The sequence below is a fragment of the Scardinius erythrophthalmus genome (genome assembly GCF_964197995.2).
Source record: "Scardinius erythrophthalmus genome assembly, chromosome: 18".
In the NCBI taxonomy this organism is placed as follows: domain Eukaryota; kingdom Metazoa; phylum Chordata; class Actinopteri; order Cypriniformes; family Leuciscidae; genus Scardinius; species Scardinius erythrophthalmus.
Genome location: NC_138238.1, coordinates 13,334,491 through 13,355,877, shown reverse-complemented (window position 1 = coordinate 13,355,877; position 21,387 = coordinate 13,334,491). Strand labels below are relative to the sequence as shown.

Genomic DNA, 21,387 nt, shown 5'->3' with positions numbered 1-21,387 from the left:
GCTTTAAGATGGCGCTTAAACATTGCATAAAATAATAATAGACGCACCTGACTCGACCTATATAACAACATGGAAACTTCATTTAAACAAACAGACAGACCAGAGGCCTAGTAGGCTACCCTAAACATTTCGAGTCTTTCAATGTGGAGAAAAAACATGGCCACATTTGACCGCTGATGGTGGTATAGTCACGATCGATGGCCATGATACGAGATAGAGGTTGGGGAAAACAATGAGATAAAAAAAAGAGGTGCAGTGGTTTTGAGTGGGGCCCGTTAGTGTCAATTCGTAGCAAACGAATAAAAACACTCAAAGTTTGACAACAAATTCAAAACGGTGTAGCCTAGCCTACTCAATTTTATTTTTAACTGGGTGGATGGTCTAAAAATATACATATGGTGGAAAAGGCAAATTCACTTGTAATATTTTAAAATTAGTTGGACTTCATTTGAGACAGTAGAGAAGTAATTCGCCTACATCTCTTTAGGCATTGTTTCATTTTCACAACAATGTGCTTTGCACTTCCTCTACACCTTTCCTCCGCGAGCTGGTTCGTGTGGTGTGATATCTCTCTCGATAATTTTTTTTATTTTACGCTGCAAACTCATTATGTGGGATGACAAGTGACCAACAAATTCACTCAGAATTGTTCTGACCTACAATCGTTGACATTAGCATATTTTATTTGCTTTTATTTCTGTTTGGAGTCTCACTCAGAGAGTAAGAGATGGGGACGGTGCTTGATGACATCAGACAACTATTAAGAGGTAGGCTAGGCATTGTTTCAATGTTAATGTGTTAAAATCAGACTTTTATACGTAGGCTACCTATTTGTTTGCTGTATTGTTTTATCTGTGTGTTTTTATTAAGCTAAATTATGAAAGTAAACTTTTGACTTTAAAGAAATGCTTCTTATATAGCATACTAAACGTGAAATTCACAAAGAAATCGCAGGACTTAAAGCACATGTTTAGGCTACATCTTAAAGTTAGCTTTCAAATTCATTGTAAACAGGTCATAATTATATAAGTTGTGGTTTGTGTTATTAAACCTACAGACTTATGATTTCAGTTTTATGATTTCTTTAGTTTTATCTACTCTTGTAATTATTCTGCTTTGCTGTGTTTACTGTAGAGGAAAAAAATTTGTACAAAATGGTACTTCATGAATGATGCCATCATGAGATTGTTATCGTCCTTCTGACACGCAGACAGGATGACTATTGTCATTTACACATTCTGGCATCTATGACATTTGCATGAACAGAACAATCCTTTTATGATTTGCATCTTTCAAAACATATTGAATGGCAATATCACATGACATAAAGGTCACGTTTTTCTTTTTCCACATGTTGTTTAAAGTTTTTTTTTCATTCACAGTTTCATTCCCACTCTCTCTCTCTTTCAGACTGTGAGCTGTTTGTTTTTGAAATACTCCAGGATGAGAATCTCAGTGATGTTGCTCTAGAGTCCAGGGAAATTCTTCTACGAAATTTTCATGTCATCCAGAAGAGGTGAGGGGTGTCACAGTATGTTTTATTCATTTGCAAGTATTAGAGCTGACACATACTTACTCCCCTTTGTTTGCATTGCGCAACGAAAACCGCAAAAAGTAAATTTATAGAAGCAAATTATTGGCCGCTTGAGAATCTGTGCTCCCAGTCGAGCTACAAATGAAACACAACAGTTAAACAGACAGGAAGCAAATTGCTCAGTTTTTCTATTGTTGTCTTTTTAGAAGAAAGGAGTACAATTACAGCGCTGGAGTGGTTTTGTGGTTTGCTGTGCTGAAACAAAGTGTTTGCAAGGAGAACAAGCATACTTAGACTTTTTTTTTCCTTCAGCACATGAATGCTTTGTTGTCAATGCATCGTTTGCAAATGCTGCAATGCACAGATGCATGTTTATACTGATACTCAACCTGCCATCAATCAAACGCCTCTTCAGTTCTTTTTTGAATTTGTAGTTCAGCTTTCATTGTAGAGCTGAAATGTTTATCTAGACTAAGAAAGATAGTGGAACAATGCAAACATTACATGCACTTGATTAGAAGCATTATACAGTGATCCATTTTAGTAAAAACTTTGAGCATTGCAATGTCCATTAGTTTAGAAGGTTATTTTATCCTTTATTAAACGTACTTCTCTAAAAGCATTTCTAAATCTTCTCTTTTCAGACACCCACAAGAATTTCCCCACAGACGTAAGTGAACAGCTGCTTCATAATTCTAATTAATTGCGCACCGAGATTTCCGTTCAGATTCAGTCTTTCCCGGAACAATGGGTTCTTTAGAAAACGAGTCGGTTTGACAAAAATGATTAGATTCTCCTCCCACAGCATTTTCATTTTATGTATATCTGTCGAACTCACTCAACAAAGTTTCTACTTATGTGAAGCTCTTTTATTTTTTTCTCCTAGTTGAATCCAATCTTGAGGATAGTTCAGATGACAACCGCAGCTCCAGTCTGGGACGCTCTGCCCCCTCAGATGATATGTCAGTGGCCTCTGACTACCAGGAGGAAGGTGCCAGTGAGCGTGAGTTCAAGCCACTCTGTGCATATGAGTGTTTTTACTCGTATGTCTAATGCATGTAAGCTGTGATAAGTCAAGACAGGAAAAATGGCTGAAGCATCTTTAGCACTTTTCTTGTTGTGGGGGTTTCACTGCTAATGATGAAATACCCCAGTGGAGGTGTTTGGTAACAGATCACCCTCTAGTGGATTCCCACAGCTCTGCTGCTGGCATTGAGGAGTGTGTGGAAGGGGAATGGGAGGGTGGTCTTTTACCTCCATAGAAAAGGGATGAAGAGCTCCCTCTAGTGGCAGGCGTGGCGGATGTTTGGGCATGTGTGCTGCTGCTGAGGCATGCTGGGTTCTTGGGGTTAAACTGTGGCATGTTTGCCTGCTTTTAACAATGGTGTCTAAACGTTAGCTTTCTTGTGCTTCTGACACAAAGTAAATTTACTTGGGTGTATAGCCTACTAGAATTTGAAAAACGTTAACCGGAGTGAAATTCGACGTTTAAAGAGGGTTTAAAAACAGGATGTACTGCAGATTGAAAATAGCCCACCAAAATCTGTTTTGTGTTTGCTGATTGTTTTATTGACCAATATGGGCAGTTTGCTGTTGCTTCGGGCCAAATCTTTGACTGATCATCCCTGGCTCCTCTGTAAGCAGCTGGTCTTGAAACTCAACACTGTACCTGAGGGGCGTTTAATCCATTTTCTCTTCTTTATCACTCATCATACAGCTGACAATTTTCTCAGAGGCATCAAAAGCTTGCAGCTTTGCAGAAAAAGCTAAAAAAAAAAAAAAAAGAATTAAGGGACATTCAATTCAATATCATTGATCACTAGTGACCCGCTCTGAGATGCTACTGCAATACGCTAAAAGTCAAAGACAATCCAGATTCTCTCTCTCCGTCTCTTTGCTGGATTTTACTTCATAGACATATTTTCTTCTTTCAACAGTTTTCCAGATTGAACTGAAAAAAAAAAAATGTCAGGCAGCACAATTGTCAATTGTGAAAACCATAAATTATTGTTTTTATCTCGAATACGTCTTCTTGTTCACTGACACGAAACTTCTCACCACCCTGGAAAAAATGAATAGCTACTCCACTATCCCATTTATTTTATATGTTGTTTGTAATTTAGCAACAAAAGGGGGTCAAACCTGGATGTGCTCCTTTGATTCGCTCCTTTGCCGGAAAAGGCATATAAGTCAAAGAGGAGTAACTCGAAGAAGATTCGCATCATGTCGCTCTTTCAATAAAGATAATGACCAGCAAGGGCAAGTGCAGTTCAGGGTTCATGTTTAGTTCACCAGTTGGGAATCTCACATCAAACCCTGCGATAGGACATTTGGAATTTGAGCGGGAGAGAGAGCGTATGAAATTAGAAAGAGAAATATAATCATGAAGATTAAGGTTCAAATGTGCACCTTTTTTAGCAATTCAGATTTAGTTTTCTCATTTGCCTTTGATTTAATAAAGACGCTCCACGCTGTGAGCCCTTCAGATTTTTTTTTTTTTGTGTGCTTAGCTCGAGTGAATGAAAAACAAAATGCATATGTGATATGAATGAGCTGGTGTTCTTGCATGCTGATATTTTCAAATTTGCCCTATTGAATCGGAGGGTAAATATAGTTCAGGCATTCAATTCCTGCACTGTTACTCGCTCCGTGATGTCACATGCTCGCCTGTGTGAGGAAGGGAAATTGACTGTGTCTGCTTGTGCTCTAACCTGACTGGAAGAGAGGCAGCGGTTGACTCGTCGGTGGGAGGAGTCAGTTTTATTTCATTTAGCCAGCTCTGCCTCCCTGTCTCCAGAGGGAGGTTTGACAGTAGATTTGTTATAGCTGACAGGAACAGATGGGCGCTCTATTGTCAGGGCCCCTGTCTGTATGGTAATGTGAACTGAGTTTCACCCGCAGACCGCACGGTTGACCCCACCGTGCCTGCAGCCTCGTCTGGATGACAGCAGCCCTGCAGCCGAGGATGGGAAGCCCAGGGCAGGAGGAGCCTCACAGTGGGGTGGATGTTTAGCCAGGTCAAGTTTAGGAAATGCAAAAGTAGTAGAATAAAAAAACATCCTTATCTCTTTGACTCTTCCGAGTCGTAGATATTTGCCTGGGATTATCACTAAAAATGATTAAAAAAAAGGCAATTTTATATTGCGTACAACAAGACGTCAGTTCCACCAATCATTTCAGTCATAACAAATACAGCAGAAAAAGGTGTATGGTTTGTCAGCCTGACAGGAGTTTGTGTGTTTAAGAGGCTAATATCAATGCACGTCCTATCAAAGGCTGCACATGCTCTGGGCTCTTTGTGTGCACTGACTTGATTTATGTCCAGAAACAAAAGCCCCTCTCGTTCCTGTTATCTTACCCCACCACGGCTCTACAGGCAAAGCTGGAGAAGCCAATCAGAGAGAGGCAGAGGAGTCAGAGTTGAGTTGTTTCTTTATCGCAAATTAGATCATCAAGATGTAAATTTGATTTTTTTCAAGATCTTAAAGCCTCTTAATTAATGGTTGTGTTGGTTAGGGAATTGATTGTTGTAATGAATCTCTGGAGAGTCCAAAAAGAGCTTGCATCAATGAAAAAGACATTTTAGCCTAGCAATTAAGCGATCCCTCGCAAACCGAAGTGACCAGCCTAACATGCAAATCATCTTCGTCATCATCGCGGTTACTGTCAGGAATTTCAGCGGGGCTCTGTCCTGCAGCCTGATCCTGCTCTATTTTTCCTAATGCAATGGCATGCGGCCACGTAAAGGTGGAGTCGTGTGATCATAAGCACCTTACATGACCTCAGTGTTTGAGTCGTCGTCAGCTGGTCCTTATCCACGTCGCCTCTTAACTCCATGCGTTTGCTGTGAGTCCTCACACTCTTGAGTGTTTCTTCCTCCCTACAGTAAACTTTTGACCCCTGGGTCTTGTTCTGGTCATTTCATGACCTGTCTGAACTCTGTCTAGGGCAACTGAGTCTACATTATTGACCTCAGTTGCCATAGCCACAGCACAGTTCAAATAAAGTTACCCCTAGCTCGGACAGGATTATCAAAAACTTTTTCAAACCCATTTCCCCCCCCAAAAGCCTCCTTCCATTCTAGTAATCATCCATTAATTTTCCTCTAATCACAATTAATATTCCAATGCGGTTATAGAAAGCGTAAAGAATGAGGCATTGGCAGGCTTCATAGGGCACGTTAAATGACTTCGGCAAAGATGACACCATCTTTCCTCTGCGCTGTCGTTTTTCCCACCCTCTGTTTCCCTTTGCATTAATTAATTGAAATAGACACATATTAGACCCGAGCATCCTCAGTGCTCCGCTGCTTCTGCCGAACGGGTTCAAAAGTTCACTTCACTCTCCGAAGGCTGCGATGCTGCTGAAAAAGCCCATATTTGCTCTCGCTCATTTGTAATTTTACTGTTTCACCCAAACACGCTCCTGCCCTGTAAACTGATCATTCGGAAGAGATTTTCAACTGTTAATGTCATATCATTGTCAGTCGCCCTATTCATTGTGCAATGATGAGTCAACAGAGCATACATCACTATATTCATCACACATTTTCTTTTATTAGTTGGTAAAATATTGCTTCTGTGCTCAATATAATATGTCCAGGTCTAGTAAAAGTTAGCGTGGGTGAAGAGAGGAAGTCTTTCATGATTCGCAAGGTATGAAATAAGCAGAATAGGAAGTCACAACCTTGAGTGTCTAATCTTCTTTGCAGCCTGTCAGTATCTCAGACAAATGGCAAAACGATTCAATGCTGTGGGTTCAGCTAGAGGTTAGCCTTCCCAGGTACCTCTCTCTCTCTCTCTCTCTCTCTCTCTCTCTCTCTTTCCTCTTACCCATCTTGCAAATGAGAATTTGATTTTTCTCTCCACTGGATTCCATTTCTGGAGATTGATGAAGTTTCGATGCAAGGCCCAGGTGGCCTGATGCTTTCATTGGGAAACAAATGAAAGCGTGCGTAGGTGTGTTTGCTGTACACCCACAGGGAAGGAGTGCTGTTCAAATGTCTTCTGTGTGTCTTTTTTTGGTTTTGTCTTAATGCAGATTTGCTCTTGGCAACCATGTACGTGTTGCATTTTTAATATTTCGAATTTTTGTGTTTTACAAGGGCAGCGTTTTTATGCTAGAAATAAACAATGGCCGATTAAGAACTTTTTTTTCGTCTTTATATTTACCGACATAATCCATTTGACACGTCTGGCTCTCTGAGGTTCTGTTCTACTGCAGCATTTGGAATGTTTTCACATCTTTAAACTGACCAGAAGATCTGTTTTTCCATGAAATGTCTTTCTACCCACTGATTTGTCAGCCTGTAGGTATCATTTATCTGTCAAAAAATGGAAAATATTATGCTAATTGCCTAATTTACCATATGTTTTCTATTGAGTGTTGAAACATGTAATAATCATAAAAGAGTCTTTTCCCCACACGGTTCTGAATTTGAGTAAGGATCTTCACGAGTGAGAGGCTATATTTAAGTTTGGGAGGTTTAGGCTGGCCTGGTAATGTAGGTACATCACTGCAATGTGTGTGTGATAAAACACAGCCATCGGTTACCACTGAACCAAATCATTTTCATGATGACTGGCAGGGCCATGATATGACAGATTCCCATACAACAGAAAAAAAAAACCCTCTTGATGTAATCACAAGATGAGGATTTTCTGTGAAGTGATCTTTTTTTGTAACGACAATTCCTGGCTGCAGTCTATAAGCATTTTGAGCCAATACAAACACTTCAAGTTAAATTATCCTGCTCTCCTAAATTTTATAGAGTAGCTTAAGATGGAAAATTGTTTCCAGATTTTTGTTGTGTATATATAATAAATTATTTAAAATAAAGGACAAGTTTTATTTTTATAAAGAGGATATTGCTCATATATGGCTGGATTAAGATTACAGACGTGTTACCGTTGGCTCTTGTAGTTCTATCATTTAAACAGTTAAGCCTTTGAACTTTCTATTTATTTACTGAGGGGACACGCGCTGAGGGCCTGGATGCGCGTGCTAGTCAGGCAACATGGACATAGGCGAATAACTAAAAAAGTTATTTAGAAAGCATTTCGAATTAAATTTTTTCGTTTTGGTTATTTTTTTTTTCCCCTGATATATAGGCTACGTGGGGCTACCCAACGAAACGAATTCCAAACGGATTTTTAAATCTAAAATAAGAGAATCCCAAATCATTTAAAACAGAATAAAGTGGAAAAGTAGGCTACAAAAAAAAGTTTTCTTTAATATTTGAAAACGACGTTTGTTTAACAGAATAATAGGCTAGGTTAATAATAAGGAATGCGATTATACGGATGAAACTATAGCCTACAATAAACAATAAAAAGAATTACGCATTATATATTTATTCAAATCATTTTGAAAATTAATACAAAGTAAAATAGTATTTTGTGAAGTCCTCTGGTAATTAGAAAAAAATATAATTTTAAATTAATAAAATTGTCTGACTGTTTGATGCGGAATAAATGAGTAAATAAACAATTAGTTTTAAATGTGAATGGCGCCTATAAGTTGTAGGCTTACGGGAAACCAACACATCCAGGGATTTGTGAAAACCTCTAGGTGAAAATCGTGAATATCCTTTTTTAGGCCTAAACACACAATAAACATTTGTGGGAAACATAGACAATCAACAATAGCCTACTGTTATTTTTTTTATTAGGATGTCATTGAATTATTTTTCTTCGTTGTCGTGTTCTGTTAGCTTGTTTTATACGTTTGCTATCTTTTAGTGATTTAGGCTACTTTAATACAGTCGAAGTTCAGTCCTCAGAAAACACCATTCACTTTCCCTCAACACGCGCCCTCTGGTGGGCTTTTTAGTCTTTACCATTTCCTAAATCTAAAGCAATTCTAATGATATTTACACGACTTAATTATATAAACTAAATTACACTTTTGGGCTATCACTTAATACTGTCGAATTTTATATTTTTCCCCCCCTCTGAAATGCGAAATTTAATTATTTTTCACTCACTCATTCTCAGTTAAATAAAACAGACCCACAATAGCAGCTTTCTGGAGTTTATCAGACGGTCATAAATACCTGTGTGACGCACATGTATGTGAGCGTTAACAAACACGTCAAACTTTACGACCGTGCTGCATTCCTCATGTGATCGATGCACGATATCATGAATCATGATTTGCCGTCTGCAGACAGTCGACACGTGTCTGCTGGCATATTTCATCGTTCTTGCATCAAATCTGTTCTAAAAAACCTAACAAACACGCAGACAAGAGACGTACAAACTACTGAATGGTCTAATTGTTGGCCTATTCCTTTACAGACCTTTGGTGTCATGCTATTTTATATTTACCTTCGAAGTATATGTTATTGAACTCGTTCAATTTAAATCTAATAAATCGATATTGACTGGGAGACCATGAAGTACAGAGGCCTTTATTTTGTTTCAGCATTAGCGTCGAGTAGGCTACAAGAAACCGTGAAATTGTATTTTATTGTTCGGCTAAACAAATAAGATTTAATAATTTTTTTTTTTAAATTCAAAACAGCATATTAAATGGGAAACGAATATAGAAGAAATGCATACAAAACAGGAGAGCAATTCTAACAAAACAGGCAGTGTGTGTGTAGCTACCATTCTGTGCAGCCTTTGTGAGTCCCGTTGAAATAGATTGTAACCCGTCTGGCCAGCCATGGTTATATTTATACATATATATATTTTAAAACATGTAGATGAAAACCTTTGTGTGTGATGTTATGTAGCCTCAAATTTAACAAAATTACCTACTGCATTAGTTGATATTACTGTTATTTAGCATCCATTAACATTATGCAATGCAATTGTAAGAAAGAAGAAATTATACTTACTTACCTCATTATTTTCAGCTCTGTAAATCCTTTCTTTTTTTACAGACTTACAACTTGAACTGTCACCTCAGGAGTATGGTGGACATAGGCTATATGATTCAGCACTAAAGTTAATTTCTAATTGGTTGAACTGATGCTTTTACAATTCATCCTGAAATACAACACTCCCTGTCTTCCCCTTTTTTCTTCTCTTTTAGGAATGTCTCAATTTCTCCACGCATTAACAACATTTGCTTGTGACAGAGTCTTACCAAAATTACATTGAGCGGCTATAACAGAAACAGCAGCAGTGCAATATTTAAAAATAATTATACTTGTCTGAATTATAGACTCTATATAAGCAGTATATTTAAAAAATCTAGTTTCTTTTGTAAAATAAATTCATATCCTTTCAGGGTTTTTTTTTTTTTCTTCTTTTTTGTAGCATTTATTTTAGACAGGAACCTGCTCATAATTCTTGTTGAAATAAACACACACTCATTTTTATCGTATATTCATGTTTAGTAAGTTCATTTTTCTTTGTGAATTGGCTATAACCGACAGCACCGAATTCCAAGCTTTCTCATGCCTCAGCTCCACTAGTTTAAGTATATTTCCACATCTCGCCGAACTCATTTTTCTTTTCGGCCGTGTGTGATGATGACACTGCTTTCGAGTCATATCTCCTCTGGCTGTCGCACCCCGGTCCACCTCTCTGCCATCTCAGGATTATAGTATTTGCAGTTAAACTTTTGAATGGATGTCATAATATATGGGGGTAAAATTTATAGAGCTCTGGTCTCTGAACGGAGGACCCCCTTTGCTTTCCCTGCTCATTGCCAGGCTATAAATTCTCCTCTTGTACGGTGCGGCTCGTCAGTAAAGGAACAATGTTGTGGCACTAAAGCATGTTAAATGGTTTCCCACATCATGTGTGAAGCCCACAATTGCGCCGTTAAACAGAGGCCGGCTAAAGGTCCATCCTGGAATCTTGTAAATAATAAGTAATACTGCAAAACTGTTCAGGGGCTTCATGATTTCACGTCTCATGTTGTGAATAACAGATCCTTTTCATTCAAATCGAATCAGTTCTTGTTAAGGACAATTTAGAGAGGTGATGCTCAAGTGAGCCATTCACCTAGGGATCTCTCTCTCTCAGTCTTTCAGTCCCCCCCCCCCCCATCCCTAATGCCTTTCCTTCATTTTTTTTCTCACCCTCCTAATGTTTGCTGTGCGCAGGCATCGCACAGAGGCCACTGCCTTTGCCTTTAATGAGGAAAAATGTGTCAATTTGCTGTTCTCTGTGTGCAGTTTGCGTATTGGTGTGCGGTATGGGGGGTTAAGGATGCTCAGAGTTCTCCTTTTTTCTAATCAAGTGCTGTACAGGAGAGCGCAGTAATTCCGGTCTCTCCATCTCTCCCTGATCAGCATTCCTCCCCTGCCTCTCTCCTCGGCCCCCCAGGGACCCTCGTGCCTTCTGTTTCACCTCATCTCTGAGGTTCACGCCGAGGTCAGCCTCAGGCCCGTGCGTCCCATGCTAACAGAACAATACTGAGAAGACATGGATAGGGCAGCGATATGATGCAGATTTCGTGCACTGTTTATATATTGTCTTTTTGTTGCTTTATAGTAATTGGTTGATATTAGATTTTATTTTCATTTATCAATATTGTGTGTGTGTATATGTTATAGATATTAAATAGTGCATGCTCATTTTCACAGTTTTACATTTTCCTTTGCCGTCATCTTAATCATTAAAAATGCTAATAATTGAATAAAAACTGCTAAATGTCATCTTTAGCAAATATCAAAATTCCATTTTCATACTGTACATTATAACATTTTGCTGACTGAATTTGTAGTGTCCAATACATGTTTAATTTTTAATTTATTTTGACAAAATAGTATCGAATTTTAATATTCATAATCATTATCGGCTTATCTGTGTCGGCCAGAGTAGAATTAGGCGCAGTATATTTTGCAGTGCAATATTGCTTCATTATGCAAATGTGATCACACGATTGGTTAGTAATCCTTCACGGACTCATTTAATCAATAGTGTAAATATGTTAGTGGTCTTGACTTTTGTGTCCACTGAATCTACAGTAAATCATTGTATTGTGTCGATGGTCGCATTCGGAAATGTCAAGGTAAATCGGCAATGTAGTCATTCAATCTTCCCTAGATATTTAATAATTTGATCAATAATGTGCATTTTGATCATTGCCAATGTCGTAAACTGAGAAGAGAAAAAACATGCACACCACCATGTCTTGTAAAATATACCATTTTTAAAGCAACATTTTTGTTATCTGACTAGGGGTGTCACAATATATCGCAATACAAAAATGCATCAATATGTATCGCAGATAGTGACAATCTTTATTGTGTGTAGTTCACCTAAAAGAGAAAAATTAAAGTTTACAGAGTTTTAGTGTCAGTACTACATTAAACTACTATATAAAATGTTGGATATAATGTATAATAATGCATTGGGGGAATATTTGTGGGTCCTGATAATGCTAAATGTTTAATGTCACCAGTGAAAGTTACATTATTTTAAATATATTTAGTCAGTGACAGAGTGCAAGCATATTCGTCTAAAATAATTCTGTATTTTCAGCTTCAGAATCATGGATATTTTTATTCTGGTGTTACCACGCCCTTTCATTTCCACCACAAATGTAATCCCAAATTTAGCATTTTAATCAGCAGTACATTTTTGGTTAACCTAATAACATGTCTTGGGGAATTGCAATAATATCGTATTGTGAGTTCAGTGTCAGTGTGATATATATCGAATCGTGACATGAGGGTATCATTACATCCTTCTATCTGACCCTAGTCAGGCATTATAAAGAGAATGAAAACAAACTTAAATGTGTAAATTAAACTACATTTACTTTTTTGACAACCTTTACATCTGTCACTACTGACTGTGCCCTGTCTTTGATCCATAGCTACTCAACTGATGCTATTAATGTTACATTAAATTCCTCAGATCATTACAACATCAATCAGATTTTTATAGCTGGATCACCTGCTGTGCTCATAACATCACCTGTGAGCACAATATTCTGCATGTTGGTGATGTTGAATGTGCACAGAGCCCAGCTTTATTATCCAATATGAATACCTGATATGAGCTTATGACGAATGGTAATTAATTAAATAGTTTATGAGGTTGTTTGTTTGCCACTCATTTGAGACCTGCTGCTCTGGCTGTCAAATCCGTTTTTGATGTCATTTTTACATAAGGGCTCTCTGCAGAACGAGTCCGTGAGGAGTAAACACTGCCGCACATTGGTTATGGCAGGCAGTGTGCTGTGGAGTGATAGGAGTAGTGTGACCTGGAGCTGTGCCTGTACCTCCATGTTTAGAAGGAGGTGGAGGGAGGCTCTTGGTTCTCCGGTATCCCGCCGAGCTCTTCTCGTGGCATCAGTCCCCGCTCTCCTGCTGCCATGGCACTGATGAACGTCCCTCTGCGTGGCACGCTCAATGCCTCACTCCACCAATCTCGGCCTGCCACATTGCAGAGGCCGCGCCATGCATCACCACAAAGCGTCTAGCAGCCGCCGAGAGCGCCTAGAGGAAAGTCATTAGCTTTGCTTCGCTCCCTTTCTCCTCTCCCCACATCTCTTCGTTTTTGTGTGGCTCTTGCGATGAGTTACTGACAAAAATCAAGCTCGGAATTGGACGTCTGCTTAACGAAAACGAAATATATAAGTACTCTGATTTATGTATTTCTTTTTTTGATACAATTTGATGCGCCGTTTTTTCAAATCACTGAATACTTTATAATAATTGATGTCGGCCCCGTACAACATGAGAAAACAAAATGAATGAAGTTGGAAAAGGCACAAAGCCTCTGAGAACGATGGTGATGTAACACTCTGAAATATTCATAAACATCCACAGCACATTTAAATGGAAATGATTGGCCTTATGCTAATTAAGGAGGGGGAATGCTGGGGTGAGAGTTAAGAAACCTCACTGCTCTGAATAATTAAAAATGCAATTTATAGCCGAAATGAAAATCCTCAAGACTGCATTTTTTATGATGCTTTAATAGTTCTGCAGAGGTAAATGATTGTGTTTATGATGTGCAGGTTTATAAAAACATGTAGAATCAAAGGAAACTGACCAAATGTAAGAAACAGGCAGAAATATAATATGGTTCGGCCTCTTGATTTTTCCCTGCCTTTTTGGCAGCTTTTTGTCCTCTGTGGCTTTAAAAATATCAAGCTCTGATTGGTTTGAAAGAAATGGCTGAAGTTGAATCTGTTCGTCCAATCAGAATCTTGGGTTTCCTTGGAGACAGTTCAGAATGGAAAAACATGCCATTTATTTCTGAAGGTGAAATGTTTGGTTACACTGCTACCCTGTGGAAGAATCACGAATATAGGCTAGTGACTGGCCAGACACACGCCCACTGTTTAGTTTCCACGGAAAGGCAGGTCGTAGGTTGTGAAGAATGGCGAATTTGTGTTCAGTCATTCATTTTACCGTTGCTTAAGTCTCTGACCGCACCATGGGGTCAGACAGCAAGGCCTGAGGAAGAAGGTTGTCAGTAGGTGTGTGAAGATTAGAGAGACTGTTAATTGTACGCCATTCTCACATTTCTTCTGTTTATTCTGTTTCTTCTGAACTATTACCGGGGCTTGACCTTTTAGATAAATGAACAGAGGGGGATGTGGATGGATGAGGGGAGTAAAAGGTGTCAGGACGAAAGCGCACAGGGAGAAAAATTAACAGAGAAGTGGCTGGACTGAGGCCTCGTTTTTTTTTTGATGATACATCAACATATCCTTGACAAACAGTGTGTAGTTCAGTTGTATTTATGACGACGTAGATGTGACCGTGTGTGCAGGGAAGGTTCATGTGTGTTGGTGAATGTGAGTGAGGGTCAAAGGGCTTCTCTCTGAGATGGTCATCTGTCTGATAAACTGGACACACAACATGGCAGGCTACAGAGCTCAGTGGTGATGTCACGCAGACTGGGTGCGTTTGATGAGCTGAGCCTTATTTATAGGGGCATTAGATTCTCCAAGCTGTTATATCCACCGCCTACATCCCAGTTGCACTCGTCGTTGTTCTTTTAACATTTTTTCCAATGACAAGTCCTAGACAGCCCTGCACAGTTGACTACACAACATTGCCTGTTTTATGCATCGAATGGCAGCCTTAGCTCAAAGAGAAGAGATACCACAGAGATTACTTCAACATCAGCGTGCAGGCAAGGAAGCATCTGCTCTTGTCTAAATGAGTTTTAAATAAGTCTGGTAGCGTGCCCAGAGGCCCACCTGTGCCTACGCTCCCTTGAGGTTTGAAGCTGATGAAAGCTGGATCGCGAGGGTGAGGATTTGTGTCTCGTTTCTCTGTTTGCAGCAAATTGTTCGCCTGCGCTGCCACTCTCATATGGCCTAGAAAACATGCTAAAAATAGATGCGCGGGTGCAGATTTAAGTGCAGTTGTAAGTTACAGTTGTCATCATATTAGCTGGGACAATTTGTTTTTGACTTGGCCCCTTCTCCTCCATGCCTAATGAATCGGTTGTACCATATAGATAATGGTAAATGCTAAAGGGTGCATATATATACAAACACAAATATTTGTTTGGGGTTAGTCAGATTTTTTAAAGACTAATTAATTATTTTATTCATCAAGGACACAATGATTAACAAATGATCATACAATAAATCATATTTCTAATAAATGCAGTTCTTTGTTCCTTCTATAATAAAAACTTGCTAGAATGAGTTCTGCCATCACAGCAATAAATTATAATTTAAATTTTTAAAAACAGTAATTTTAAATTGTAATAACATTTTACAATATCACATTTGTACTGTATTTTTATCAAATAAAGCCTTGGTGAGCACAAGAGGCTTATAAGAGCATAAAATATTTGTGTGCCTATGGGCTTGAATATGTGTTATGTGTTAAAACTATAAAGATGACGATATAGATATAGGCCTAGTTCTAAAAATCGTTCTAAATATAAAAGAATAGCAGAGTCTACACCACAACTATAACGATAACGGCACAGAGAAACAATAGCGTTGGAATCACTTTCAGAATGATTTTTTCCAGCTGATGAACGATTAAAAACATTGACAGCCAATCAGAATCCATCCTCCTTTAAATAGCTCAAGCATTTAAAGAGGCAGACGACATAACCGCAGCACGTGCTTCGAATAAACAGAATGATATGGTCCTCTGGTGTGGACGCAAATGTTATCATTATAGTTATCTTTATAGTTATCGTTCTTGGAGTGAATGGGCCTTTACTCATTTTCTTACTACTTATGTGTCACATTACAACATAATTTCACAACATTATTTACCTTGATTTCTGATTGACAGTTTTTGAAGAGATCCCTATGGTGGCTGCACAGGACCTGAGTAACATTCTAAAGCAAGGCTACCTGGAGAAGAAAAGACGTGGTAGGAATCTTAGAAAAACACGTGCATCATACGTTGCATAACGTCCATAAGCATTTCTAATCTTTTTTTTTTTTTTTCAGATCACAGTTTCTTCAGCATGGAATGGCAAAAACGATGGTGCGTTCTGAACAACACCATATTTTATTACTTCGGGAGTGAGAAAGGTGTGTCCTGTCCCGTTGAAAGAGGTACACAAGTCTTTTCATAAACATCAAAGACAGAGATATTGAGAAACTTTGGATTTTGTCTTCTAAATTCAGACAAGGTGCAGAAAGGCTCCTTTTATATCAATGGCTACAGTGCAGAGTTGGTCCCCAGCTTACGCAAGGACTCCAAGAAGAATTCATGCTTCGAGATGAGTGCTCCTGGAAGACGTTCTTACCAGGTTCAACACACACAAACGCAGTCACATTGCTCATTACTGTAGCTGTGTGCTGTCATTACAATGAAGAATGAGAATATAGCCTTCAAATCAACAATGATAGTTTCTCTCTGCAGTTCACTGCCAGCAGTCCCCGAGAGGCAAGGGAATGGGTGGACCAGATCAATTTCGTTCTTAAGGGTATGTGAGATATGAAATACATTTTTATTGTAATACATACCATATTTTATATTATGCTGAATGCATCTGACTTGAGCCAAGCACAACGGTGATCATCTTGATGTGAAAAGGGCAGATTTATAAAAAGAGGCATACCAATAACTTTCCGTCTGGCTCAGCCAATAAGATAGGCTCTAGACCTCCTCATGCCCCACGTCACTGAGCTTCTGAGTCCAACGTGCCTCAGGCTGCCTCCTCTTCCCCGTAGCGCAGCGCTCTTTACAGGAAATTGATTGGGATTTGCCCGGTCATCCTTTAGGGGCATCGATCTGGTCCTGCTTGGCATCTAGGCAGTGAGGATACGATAGCCTGTGTTACAGAGCTCAGTCACCTGCAATCAGGCCCTCACTCCATCTGAGACAGATCTGAGGCACCCTCGCCACTCTAAAATGGGCTCAATGCGGCCCTCTGATTTGCGGGAAGTAATAGACACTCCTGAGATAGTTTTCTCCCTCCCCATCCCCCTTCGCACATGTGGATACAGCCAAATGGCACAAGCATCATTCAGTATTAGAACTGTAATAAATGTCAAACTTGCCTTTTTTTTCAGATTTCTTTGCAGTTATTGTAGATTTCTGATATTATTATTATTATTTTATCTTTTTTTTATTTTTTATAAATTCTCCAAAGCTTTAGTGTGGTCTAAAAGTGCTGAAGATCATTCAAAGTTTAATTTAAACCTGGAAACAAACTAAAGTTTAATGATTTTGGAGTTTAACTAATTAAAATAATTTCAACCAAGTGTCCAACCAAGTGTCCAACCAAGTGTCCAACCAAGAAAACAAAACAAAACAAGACTAAGTAAACCTGAAATTCTTTTTTTGGTAAAGTTCAACTTTTCACTCAAATTAAAATATGCTATGTATTTTGTAATAGAAAAGCATTAAAAAGAAGCATTTCTACTAGTGGTCACAGACTTTTGGGTCCCCACTATATGTAGATTGGTGATTTGTCTGCTGCCGTTTTCATTATTTAGATGTTAATGATTGCTTTTATGACTTCTCTGTAAGATCTGAGCTCTAACTTCATCCCCTTTGATGATGATGAGGAAGAGGAGGTGGAGGTGGAAGAAGAGGAAGAGACATATGATGACATTGAACGAGCTACCACACCACCACCACCACGTCCTGGGCCAGCATCTCTACCGGCCACAACCCAGAGTCTGGGACAAACCCCTCAAAGCAGCCGCGAGGAATGGCAGGACCAAGCAGGGACTCAGGAAGAAGAAGAAGAGGAGGAAGAGGACATTTATGAAGTGCTTCCAGGTATAGAAAAAAACATGAATTGGCCCTTTAAACAAAAACAAGGTTATTGGATTATCCTGATAGATAAACTTACATATGATCACTAGCTTAAAATCCTGATATCAGTGTTTGATGGGCTTTTAGTGGAGCAAAGCAACTAAGGTTGTAACCATCAGCTCTTCAAAGTTGAACACCATCAATAAGAGCACATACATCAAGGTCTGGTCACCCAAAGTGATAGCAGGACCCTCGGAGGACCTAATGAGACCTCTGAGGAGAAATACATCACTCTGGAGTGCTGTCATTTTCACCTTACTTTGCCATGTGTGCTGGGCAGCTGAGCTGGCCACAGATGGCGGATCGAGTGACCACTTCTCTCACTTTTCCGTCCTTCATTCATCTCTCTCATCTTCTTGTGCCTCTCAGATTTTCAGTTTGGAAAAGTGCTGAGCAGTCCTATCAGGACATTGTCTAAAAAGTGCTGAATTAACTGTTCTCATTTATTAACTAATCTCATCAAAGAAATCATGTAGGCTATATTTAATCGTGTATCATACCGTTCAAAAGGTTGGGTTCAGTACGATTTAGATTTTTAAAGAAATGTATTTATTCAGAAAGGATGCATTTAAGCAGGACAACTGTTTTTAGCATTGATAATAATAAGAAATGTTTCTTGAGCACTAAATCAGCATATTTTAATGATTTCTGAAGGATCATGTGACACTAAAGACTAAGTAATTGCTGCTGAAAATCACAGGAATAAATAATATTTTAAATAAAATATATTAAAATAGAAAACAGTAATTGTAATTATATTGTGCAATATGACTGTTTTTACTGTATTTTAAACTAAATACAGCCTTGGTGTATATAAGTATATATACAAAATTTCAGATACATTTCTAGGAGTGTTGAACCGTTAATGGAACTATATATATTAGGGGTGTAACAATATTGTGTCACAATATCGCAATTCAAAAATGCAGCAATGTGTGGATAGTGACAATATGTATTGTGTATAATTCACCCAAAATGAAAATGTCTGTGTGAGAATTATAATTTTTTGTTTAGTTTTAGTGTCAGTACATTAAACTACTATATATAATGTTGAATATAATGTATAATAATGAAATGGGGTAATATTTGTGGGTCCTGATAATGCCAAATGTCTTATGTTACCAGTAAAATGTGGCCTACATTATTTTAAACATATCTAGTCAGTGACCGAGTGCAACCATGTTCATCAAAAAAAAACAAAAAAATTCTAGCTTTAAAATCATGTCAGGTGTCACCATTGTCCTGTGCATTGGGTTTCCAGCAACAAGTCCAAGCCTATTCATTTACACCCACAATGTCATATCAAATTTAATATTTTAATCAACAGTCCATTTTTTGTTAACCTTTTACCAATTTTCGCAATAATATCGTATCGTGAGTTCAGTATCGTGATATGTATCGAATCGTGACATGAGGGTATAGTTACACCCCATATATATATATATATATATATATATATATATATATATATATATATATATATATATATATATATATATATATATATATATATATATATATATATATATATATATATATATATATATATATATACCTTCATTAATGTTTCAACACTGTCCTGGAAATTAATCTGAGAATTGTATTTTTACTGGAAATTTTTGGGATTCAGAACACACACATCAGTTCACACTTTGACAAAAATCTCTATGCTTTTTAAATAAAGGCTTATACAACAGATTTCAACACATATTTTATACGCATTTTACCATATGCACACAAGCATATGGTAAAGGGCTACTTTAGCTTTACAGGTTTTTTCCTCATGCTGTTCCTGGAAGCTCAGGGCAAGCTTGTGCTGTGGGAAGTATAGGGTTGCTGGACGGTGGTTTTATCGGCAGGCTGACAGCGTGAGGATGGATGTGGGAGACAGAAAGCTGGGCTATCACTGTCACCTCATAGACCTAGAGGTGCCACGCCCAGAATCAATGCCTGTCTGCCTGAAACACACTAGCCATCTAACCCGGCCTGGCACCTCCCCTATAAATCAAACGGGAGTTGACTGTACTGCCAGCACCACAGATATTGTTTAATTTACTTATGAAAGAGTTCAGAGGTACACAAAGTTGATCCAGAATTTAAATCTGAGAGGAAGATATATAGCATTAATTGACAGATGAGATTAGCTGTATCAGCTGCAAGGCTCTTAGATTCTTTTTAAAAAGCTACCACCCAAGTGACAGCTATTATACCTTTTTACTTAGAGTGAATAGACTGGTGACAAAATAAGTATTACAGTTAAACCTCAGCAATGGCACTTGTTTTATATTTGTATAACCTTTGATTCTGTATTTTTCAGATGATGAAATTTCTGACAACGCTGAAGAGTTCATTGAAAAAGCTGGTGAGTACTTTGTGTATGCAGTGGTGGAGGGATGCTGTAAATTGACTAAAAATTAGATTTTTTTTATGAGTCTCTGTGTTTTCAAATAAAGGGTCTTCAGATTATGCAAATTATTACCAAGGCTTGTGGGACTGTGAAGCGGACAGACCCGATGAGTTGGCCTTCCAGAGAGGAGATATCATCTACATCCTCAGCAAGGTCTGTGTTTGCTCCCTCCATCTCTCTCTCTCTCTCTCTCTCTCTCTCTCTCTCTCTCTCTCTCTCACACACACACACACACACACACACACACACACACACACACACACACACACACACACACACACACACACACACACACACACACACACACACACACACACACAAGGTCAGACTTTTAGTTCAGCGCTGTTGGTTGCGTCCTTGGCTGATTTGTTGGTTGAAGCGCTCTGCATGTTTTTTGATTTTCTTTTCCTTTTCTCGCTCTATCCATCTCCTCACTAATGATGAATAATACGCAGCTGGCCATAAGATGAGTCATATCGGTCAATACACACTGACTTTCTCTTAGCAGCTATTCATTTACTCTATTCTAAATGACAAAGCTGGGATGGTCTTCGCTTAGTCAGTAAATTCTTATTGTAGCATTTTACAAACAAGACCTTATACAAAATATAATGCATCAGGATTTGTGGCTCTCTATTTCTACAGATTTTTATTTCTGCTGATTTTTCTCTATAAATCACACAATTTAGAAAAAGATGAATAGCATATGCAGCTTTCTAAAAAAGCAGTAGCATTTGTAAAGATTATCCGTACAGATATCCAAGAGATTTGCAGGCAACAAATTGAGCCTGTTTTGTCGCATGTCATATTGACATAACAGAAAACTGTACATCTGTGGTCTGTAGACCTCTGCAATACTGTGGCCACACAGGCACATTCTCAATAATAGGCTGTTGGTTCATCACTGTAGTTGAGTCTTGGAAAATTGAGTGGTCGGCCAAGCAAACCACTTTTATTTGATACATTCGCTTTAATCTATATATTTTTGTGTTTTACAAATGGGGTGTTAGCAGGAACGCATAGTGTAGCTGTTTCTTAAAGATACACCACTGAAAGAATCGATATGTTTTAATTTTGCCTTTAACTGAGCTCAATGTCTTAAAGGGGTAGTTCACCTAAAATGAAACTCTGTCATTGTTGTTCTAAAACACGCAAAAGGATATTTAAAAATGTGTTTAGTGTTTTTTAGGCCATACGTGAAAGTCAATTGGATCCCATGTTGTTTTGAACTGTATTGACTTTCATTACATGGACAAAAACAGTTGAAACATTCTT

At 38.3% G+C, this 21,387-nt stretch overlaps 1 protein-coding gene across 1 annotated transcript in view; it reads left to right on the top strand.

Moving 5' to 3' along the window:
* skap1 (src kinase associated phosphoprotein 1) overlaps window positions 1-21,387 on the top strand; it is a 31,563-nt gene continuing 10,176 nt past the window's right edge. The window contains exons 1-11 of the mRNA XM_081393259.1: window positions 1-767; window positions 1,411-1,516; window positions 2,179-2,204; window positions 2,421-2,537; window positions 15,723-15,803; window positions 15,884-15,967; window positions 16,064-16,188; window positions 16,302-16,365; window positions 17,415-17,669; window positions 20,023-20,067; window positions 20,159-20,265. Of these exons, the coding sequence (XP_081249385.1) occupies window positions 728-767; window positions 1,411-1,516; window positions 2,179-2,204; window positions 2,421-2,537; window positions 15,723-15,803; window positions 15,884-15,967; window positions 16,064-16,188; window positions 16,302-16,365; window positions 17,415-17,669; window positions 20,023-20,067; window positions 20,159-20,265 (1,050 nt within the window). The 5' untranslated portion in view covers window positions 1-727. The remainder of the gene's footprint in view (window positions 768-1,410; window positions 1,517-2,178; window positions 2,205-2,420; window positions 2,538-15,722; window positions 15,804-15,883; window positions 15,968-16,063; window positions 16,189-16,301; window positions 16,366-17,414; window positions 17,670-20,022; window positions 20,068-20,158; window positions 20,266-21,387) is intronic.